Source organism: Simochromis diagramma, unplaced genomic scaffold, assembly GCF_900408965.1.
Source record: "Simochromis diagramma unplaced genomic scaffold, fSimDia1.1 OVJJ01000205.1, whole genome shotgun sequence".
In the NCBI taxonomy this organism is placed as follows: Eukaryota; Metazoa; Chordata; class Actinopteri; order Cichliformes; family Cichlidae; genus Simochromis; species Simochromis diagramma.
In genome coordinates this window covers 7,415,655-7,424,809 of record NW_024386782.1, presented here as the reverse complement: position 1 = coordinate 7,424,809, position 9,155 = coordinate 7,415,655, and the positions used below count along the sequence as shown (strand labels likewise).

Here is a 9,155-nt window from a genome sequence, read left to right as displayed (position 1 = left end):
CACTTGTCATCTGCCATTGTTTCACCTCTCATCCGAGAAGCTTCTTCAGAGCTGAAGAAGCTTCTCGGATGAGAGGTAAAACGTCTTCAAGCAACTTAAAGAAGTCTTTTATTTGCAAGCTCCTTTGATTGTCATCTGCCATGTAACTGTTCTTAAGGTAACACCCATGTGTTTCAAGCTGTGAACATGATACAGCTATGACCTTATTCTCGAAATGGCTGTGAGGTCAAGTGGAAGGCCACGGAGACCGGACTGGAGAGTATGCATTGCTTCCATTTAGCAAAAAAAAAAAAAGAAAAGTCTCATTACAAAGACATGTTTTACTTAGTGTTTAGTATTTAGATTGCTAAATTATAGCCAGGCTGTTGGCAGGTGCCACGAGAGGGTGGTTACTGTCTGCAAGTGAGTTTTAAACATTTACCAAAAAGTTGCAGAAATATGTTGTGGTGTTGTTTTGGTATATTAAGTGATTTGAAATCAAGGAACCTAGCCTGTGCTAATTTGTGACACAGTACCGCAGTAGAAGGTTTGGACGTATTTCATGCCAACACAGAGGATAGCATTATCTAAACTATTTTCTTCCTCAGTACACATACTCTAGTTAGAGTATGGAAACTAAACACAGTGGCCAGGAGAGGATGAAGCAGAGGAAAGCAGCAACAGTGGATTACCGTCTGCTAGAGTTTCTGGGAGTTTAAATCAGGGTCCAGGCTACCTGCTGCTGTCAGTCACTGGCACTGGGGGGAAAGCCCGCACTGGAAGAGTAAGAAAATAACATGGAAGCCAAAGTTTGGGGACAAAAGGGTTAACACTAGCTTTAGTCACTTCAAGTAGAATGATTTTTTCCTAAAAGGAAATTGAGAGTCTATATTAAAAACGTGCACTGCAACCTGAGGTTTGTTGCCATGCTTTATCAAGTGATTTAATCAAAGTGAATACTTCACTAAGGATACATTTAAAGTATTACTGCATTCTAGTCCTTTCCACAATATGGACAATATGAAGTCATAACTTCATTCTGGCCCTGATGAGCTGGGGACAGCAGCTGTCACAGTGGATGTTGTGGAAAACAGTCTGCTGCAAGCTCAGTCAACCTCTCAGCCTAATCATAAGCAGATTAAGTGGATTTATTATTCACTACAACTACTGCAAATGAATGAACTATCAAGAGAGGCAGACTGATAGATTTATGTTTTTGTTCAGAGATCAGAGCGGGGTTTAATTCTATAAATAGGCAGAAGAATGAGGAAGCTGTTTGTGCCTTTGTCACCACTGCAAATGTTCAATGATATCAGAGTGCAGGCCGGATTCTGTTACTGGTAATATGATGACAGGGACTGGATTTGTGATGCAGTATCTAATGATGTCTTGGTGTTAATTACCTTCACATTTAACCTGGCACATCTTGAGCTGTTGTAAGCTGAGGCAAACTTTCATTAAGTAGAGACAGAGGTGGCAAGAGATTGATTTGAGCATCTCAGATTTGCACATCTAAGAAAGTCTGAAACAAGTGAACAACAACAAGCCAAGAAGTGGAGGTTCAGTTTTGTTTGCAGCGCTGTTAAGTCTTCAAATCATGAATAATCCCCTACGGGACATAGTTTTCAGAATTATACCCTGCCTGTGAATTTAAAACCAGGCATGCCACCCAAAATGGGGGCTCAATTACCTTGACTATTCAAGTACAGAACATAAATCAAACTCATTTTACATGCACTCTTAAGTGAAAAATCTTAAAGGAAACTCATCTTTCTGTCAGGATAAAGAAGTTTAACTGAACATTCAATCCTTGAGATATCTTAATAGGAGTAGCGCCCCTGTCTGCCAGAGGTTTCTAACTGTTAAAAGGGAGTTTTTCCTTCCTGCTGTCGCCAAGGTGCTTGCTCATTGGGTGGGTCGTCTGATTGTTGGTGTTTCTCTGTATTATTGTTGGGTCTTTAACTTATAATATTAAGCGACTTGAGGCGACTGATATATAACTAAACCTGAACTGAACTGAAACTCAATAAACTGCTCCTGCTTGACGCGTCCACACGCGGCACATTTACACCTAGTATGAGTTGTTTATGACTTGTGTCCGTATTGTCGTCTCCAGCCTGCAGCAGCAGCAACCCAGCAGAGGCCAGGCCAGCCTGCTCTCCTTCCCGAAGCCACCATCAGGCTATCTCCTATCTCCAAATGACAGGTCTATTTTGGAAAGGAGGCTGCGCCAAAATAGGCACGTCAGCTATGTGGCATCATGAGGCACCAGAGAAGAAAGAAAAAGTAAGTCTGCTCAACCGCCCACTGCAGGAGACGGGGGGGATGTTTCACTATCTTGGATTTACAACCATTTTGAAATATATTTGAGGTCAAAGAAGACGTTTTCTTGCCCCCCATGTGGAGCCCCTGAACGCTGTTGGAGAGGGCCATCATCCGGAAATCCTGACGGGATATTGATTGTTTGGCCCACATGATTCAGCGCCTGAATTTCCTGAGCGGTTAAGGACTCAAGGTGAAGAAGCAGTAACACAACAGTTAACTCATTTTCTTACAGTAAAGTTTACATGGGAACTTGGTCGAAGTTAGAATTTCTTTTCCTTTTTTTGTTGGTTAATTTGAGCTTAGGTGCAGCTCAAAGAGGTAGATAGCTGTCATTTTTCACCTGTGACTATTACAGGGGCGGATTTGAGTTCATTAGCTAACCGCATCATCCAGCCGAAGTTTCTGTTATATTTAAGTAAACACAAGCTCCTTTGTCGAATTTTTTCCGTGATTTTTTTAGTCGTTCATTAAATTCCAGTGTCTTTTTTTTACGAGTTTTCCTCAGCTGGTAGAAAACGGACAGTGCTAGAAATGAAGTATGTTTGTGAAGTGGGAGCTTTATCAAACAGCTGATGTCCCTTTAGCTTCTACAAATGGCAATGGACAGAGACGGAGTCTGACAGCTGAGGTTATTTTTGGGACAGGCAGTTAAAGCGGCGGAGGTGACAAAGCTGGTAAATGTCACTGTTTGAAAGACACATAAGCGCTCTTTCTGACCTTGTTGTGAGGGAATTTGTTTGCTATTTAGCTTCTTTCCCTTTGAATAGGTCTTTGTATTGATGAATGTCCGCTGAGGGAGGTCAAGGATATGTTGACTGATATATAGCTACTGTAACTGTCAGCTATAAATATGCCACCCTAACTCTGGATTTATGTCTATTTTCATAGCATAACATATTTTAGAGAACACATAGCAGAAGGCCAGATTTTACAATGGGTTTGTGTAAAGTTGACAGGTGTTTGTGGAGGAATATGATCTACAGGAAATAATAGAAAATGTATTTATTTTTCTTGATATAGTTTTGTAATTTTTACATTTGTACTTCCTGGTTTATTTATACTTGCAGTTGAAGATTGGTGTTTTTAATAAAGGTTATTAAACTTGTACATATATAAAATCAGTTTTGTATTTATTTATTTAATATTTTTATTGTTTCAATTACTTTATTTGTACCCATGGGTAGATTTGGTCTGGAGTAGAGAGTCATCCATCTTCCATCCATGTTTGTCAGTGCAAACACAGAAAATATATAAGCTTAATAAAACATACTGAAGAAATAATTATACTATAATTACAGAGAATTCACTTGGCATCATGTAGGATAGCAACGCTATGCTCGGTTAATCTGAGTAATGGCTGCTGGAACAAAGTTGTTTTGTAAACCGTATTGTTTTGCACTTTGGGACGAGAAGCTGAAAGTCACTATGCAAAGGGAGCAAATTGTCCAGTAAAATCATGCCCAGCAGACACTATAATTGTGGTGTACAGTGATGCTGAGCTCAGCCGTGGCTCACCAATCTGCCCTTTCTGTCCTTCACAGATAAATATCAGTTCAATTCAATTTTATATACATAGCACCAAATCACAGCAACAGTCACCTCAAAGTGCTTTATACTGTAAAGACTCTACAGTAATAGAGAGAAAACCCCAACAATCAGATGCCTCCCTATGAGCAAGCATGTGGTGACAGTGGGAAGGAAAAACTCCCTCTTAACAGGAAGAAGCCTCTGGCAGAATCAGGCTCAGGGAGGGGCAGCCATCTGCCATGACTGATTGGGGTCAGGGTTAGGTTGAGGGTAGGGCGAAAGGACAAAAGAGAGAGAGGCAGAAATCAACACCGTGACACCAAATAAAAAGGATAAAATAGACTAAAAAAAGCAGGATGAAACAAATGGTTTTATCAGTGTGGAGATTTTTTGCACACATGTTGCTTCAAAGTTGAGTTTGGACTCAATAACTGTTCCAAGATATTTATAAGACTTATAAGATGTGTAATATTTGCCCTTTGTTTGATCACAGGAACAAACGATGGAACAAAACTTGTTTGGAGGGGCCCCCAGGTTTCTCACTCGCCCAAAGGCATTTTCAGTGTGTGTGGGCAAGGATGCCACACTCAGCTGCACAATTGTGGGCAGCCCAACTCCACTGATAACCTGGGAAAAAGACAAGCTGAAGCTGACGTCCGGAGGCCGCTTCAAGACTGTGGAAGATGGAGACGCTTATCGCCTGACCATCTATGACTTAACTCTGGAGGACAGTGGACAGTACATGTGCAGAGCTAAGAACAGCGTCGGTGAAGCTTACGCCGCTGTAACCCTCAAAGTGGCGCTGCCGACAGAGATGTCTCAGAAGGCCCCTGTTTTCATGGTGAAGCCTGCCTCTGCACGCGTTGTTTTGGGCGGTGATGTTGTTTTCCACTGCCGAGTTGCAGCTTACCCTGAGGCCAACTTTGAATGGGAAAAGGATGGGCGCTACCTGGGGGTGACCAACCGCATCAAGATCATTTCTGAGAGCGATGGCAGCACTTTAAAGATCCAGTGCGTACGAAACCTGGACAGCGGCACTTACACCTGCAGGGCCCAGAACACTGTCGGCCGCGCACAAGCTGCGGCTGCCCTCGTTGTAGATGCTCAGGATTCCCACCGCCAAGCTGTAGATAAGAGCAGCTCCCTTCTCTCTCACCTACAGAAGCGCAAAGAGGAGATCTCCATCTACCGCAATGAAGAAAGCAGCGCCTCCATTTCTTCCTCCTCCACGGCCAAAATCACGGATGCTTTCAGTTCTCTGGGCCTGGAACACGAGCTGCGAGCATCTGCCCTGGCGAAGCTTCCCAAAGGTGTATTCACTCGTACCTGCACCGTGACTGAGGGGAAACATGCCAAACTCAGCTGCTTTGTGACCGGTCACCCCAAACCCCACACTATCTGGAGGAAGGATGGAACGAACATCAGCGAGGGCCGCAGACATGTCATTTATGAGGACCAAGCTGAGAACTTCATCCTGAAAATCCTGTACTGCAAGCAGACTGATAATGGCCTCTACACCTGCAATGCAACCAATATGGCTGGGCAGACCTACAGCGCTGTGTTAGTAACAGTCAAAGGTAAGCTATTACCATTTTTGAGCAATCGCAGTTAAGAAAATCCTCCTGAAGTAAGTTTTTAGTAAAGATATGTTTGCATACTTCCAATAAGTATGCAGGGAAATATTAAGGCTGGCTTTACCTTATTTTTTGATAATGCTAACAAATCTCAACTCACTTTCTGTCTGTAGTACTCAGGTCAAAGACCCTAACCCTCTGAAGATACAAATGTTTATAAAAAGCTCATACTTATGTACATATTTAATAGTTTAGAAGTCATGAATCCTTTTCTAGGAGAAGTAAATGGTTTATTTGATGAGGATATTTTGAGCTGCATATTAATTTATTACACTGTTTATAACACTGTCATGGTGTATCTATAATCTGCAGCATCCGTTGTACTTAAATATCGTGTCCCCCATTCTGCAGTGTGACTCATTTGTATATTTTAATAGTTACAAACTGAGAGCAGTGCTTACTGGGAACTGTAATTACTCTTCTGAATCTTCTGGGTGTTGTTGTTTGCCTTTTAACAACAAGACTGAATTCTGGCTCATGTCCTGAAGTAAGGTGTTGTGTTGCAGCTATTTTCTGCTGGCGATGAGTAGTTCACAGTTGCTAAGATGGTCACTCACTCAGTAGATCACTTTGGCACACTGCTGATGTGACTTCCCTCGGGAAGATGTTGGTCCAGGATATGAAGCTGTAGAGTTGCAGATTTTATTTCAGATATTAATTTCCAGTCAGTCCGATATCGAGTGCCAAGCTGCCGATGTACCAGCTGAATTCAAAGTGCAGGAAAATTGGTTCTTTGTGTGATATTTTCCCGGCAATTTGGTACTTTGCTGGAGTTTTGCAGAAAGCTTTGAAATGGAAAGAAGTTTTACTATATGTGGCTAGAAAATAAATGGTAGTGTAATGGCAAATACAGTATCCAGCACATGAACTGCATGATAGTCTTTATATACCATTCTTTACATATGCACTGGAGAAGTAGTTTGCTAATACTCATCCATTTTCTTTAGTACTTGTCCAGTTTAGGGTTTAGGGTTGAAGTTAAGCTGGAGTCTACCACAGCTGTCAATGGGTGGATAAGCTGGATACACCCTAGACAGGTTGCCAGTCTACCACAGGGCTAACATACAGAAAAAGAAAGCTATTCACACTTACATTCACACCAAGAATCACCAGTTAACTTAAAATGAATGACTCTGAACTTTGAGAGGAAGCCAGAGTGTCCGAGAGAGAGAACCCACACAGGCAAGGGGAGAACGTGCAAAATTCACACATAAAGGCAGTGGATTGGAACAAGAACAAGAATATGAGATGAATAAGAGATGTTGACAGAAAGGATCCCATTCCTATCAGTGCACCTTATGTATTCTATAAATGTGACAGACTGTCCATGGTGTAACCCGCCCCTTGGATTTGGAGTTTATTGCCACTTCTGGTGATAAAAAGTAATCTTATGTTTGCTTTGGAAGCCATCCTGTATTTGAATCTTTGCAGTGCCTGTTTGGATGCTATTACAACCATGCTTGAAGCAAAAATATTCAGCATGGCTAGATGAAATTAACTCACTTAGTCTTTGGAGAGCACAGTTTAGGAAACATATTGGAAAACATGAATGCAAATGTTAAATATTTTATTTGGCTATACTGAGTGCTCAGGTTGAACTTATCTCACTTCTTAAATCAGATTTTCTACACTTGATTCCTGAATTTAAATGTTCTAGTTTCTCTCACTTTATTGATATTTCATTAGCCTGACATATATTTGAATATGTGGGTAAATACATGTAGAAGTTGAAAGTGTGATGTAGTTCAGCTTTGGTTAAAGATTCTGTCATATTTCCTTGTGCCAGAACCCAAGGTGCCATTCAGGAGAAAGCTGCAGGATGTGGAGGTGCAGGAAAAAACCTCAGCCACACTCATGTGTGAGGTGCCTCTTAGTTCCACTTATACCAACTGGTTCATGGAGGAAACGCGACTGCAGCAAAATGCTAAATATCGCATGGAGCAGGACGGCACCCTCCGTCGCCTCACCATACACAACGTTACCACCAACGACGATGGAGTTTATATATGCGAGATGAAAGAGGGCAGTCGCACTGTGGCTGAGCTCACAGTCCTGGGTACGGTAGAGACTCTTTTTCTTTCCACTGTTCTTCTTCATTGTTTGTGCACTTATCAAGTGTAATTACAATTGTCTATATGGGTTTAATGTAAATATTACATGCATCTCATGTGGGTACTTAATGCGACATGACCTGGTCTGTGAACGTTTACTACATTGGACCATTATTTACTGCCTATATCTATTTGAAAAATGCAGTTTTCAGTTCTGTTTTCTTCATCTCAAATCAGTTTCTTCTTATATCTCAGGTAACATAACTAAGAAACTTCCTCGGAGGACAGTAGTTCCTGTTAGCGACACTGTCATCTTCTGCGTGGAGCTGGAACATCCCTATCCAGACGCCTACTGGACTCGCAATGGCGAGAAGTTAAAAGAGGATTCACGTATTTCCATCGGCTGCGTGCTTAGACAGTACACACTCACAATTAGAGATTGCCAGGCAGAGGACTCTGGAGAAGTGGCGTTTGTGGCTGGAGACTGCAAGACATCCACCCGATTCTCAGTTACTGGTGGGTTAAAGGTTGTTTGATACATTCTGATGATATCTGTAGTAAATATATACAAAATATTTTGTGGCGATTGATTTAAATTCAATTTATTTTATTTATATAGTGCAATATCATTTCAACAGTTGCCTCAAGGCGATTTTTATTGTAAGGTAAAGATCCTACAATATTAGAGAGAAAACCCAACAATCAGACAACCCCCTATGACTATACACTTGGCAACAGTGGGAAGGAAAAACTCCAGCCATCTGCTGCAATCATTTGGGGATGAGGGGAGGGTGACAGGACCCTTTGGTACAATAATGAACCAAACATTTATTGAATTATACAAAACAGTGTATCTCGATATATTTCTTGTTGTTAGGTCAAATATCAGCATATATTAAATACAAAAGAAGAACTGAAACTAGTACTCCAACTAAATAACATCACAATATTTTTCTCTAGCTGCCCGGAAGCATCCTCCCGATCCCCCAGTTGACGCTGTGGTGCAGAACAAAACAGAGTCCTCCATCACCATTCAGTGGTCTCCTCCTGACAGTGACCGCCCTGTCCCCATCAAAGGCTACGTTGTAGAGCGAAGGAAGGTTGGTACCCAAATGTGGCAGAGGTGCAATGCTGAAGAAACCATTGTCACAACAGAGTTTACAATCTGCAACTTCACTGAAGAAGCTAGCTACCAGTTCCGTATCTCTGCCATTAATGACTTTGGGCAGAGTGCCTACCTGGAGGTACCTGGAACCTTCTACCTTGGTAAGACTGAATTCTCTGTGATTGTTGTCATTTATGTCTATGTTTGGTTTTTGTTCTTCCTTCTTAAAATCCTGTTTGCGGGCCTCTTTTCAGAACCCACTGCAGAAATCAGAAAAGGTCTGATTAACAGCACTGCAGTCTCCGGTGAGGAATTCACCATCTCTGTCGAGCTGTCTGCTGTTTGCTCAGGCTTCTGGTCCCTAAACGGACGCCTTTTGCGCAGCGGAGCCGACTACCTCATCACCAGGTCAAAAAACATACACACATTGCTCATCCGAGTTGTGACCATGGAAATGAATGGAACTGAAGTCAAGTTTGTGGGTGGAGGCTCACAAAGCAGTTGCATCCTCAATGTGAAAGGTACATACTAGAG

The 9,155-nt window shown here is 41.9% G+C and overlaps 1 protein-coding gene across 21 annotated transcripts in view; it reads left to right on the top strand.

Moving 5' to 3' along the window:
• Positions 1-9,155, top strand: part of obscnb (obscurin, cytoskeletal calmodulin and titin-interacting RhoGEF b) — a 76,357-nt gene that overhangs the window by 12,960 nt on the left and 54,242 nt on the right. For 20 of the 21 annotated variants that reach the window (XM_040019833.1, XM_040019945.1, XM_040019916.1 and 17 more), the window contains exons 1-6: positions 2,272-2,494; positions 4,325-5,408; positions 7,252-7,521; positions 7,772-8,032; positions 8,477-8,782; positions 8,876-9,142. In XM_040019833.1, the coding sequence (XP_039875767.1) occupies positions 4,334-5,408; positions 7,252-7,521; positions 7,772-8,032; positions 8,477-8,782; positions 8,876-9,142 (2,179 nt within the window). In that variant the 5' untranslated portion in view covers positions 2,272-2,494; positions 4,325-4,333. The other variant, XM_040019802.1, reaches the window with a different exon arrangement.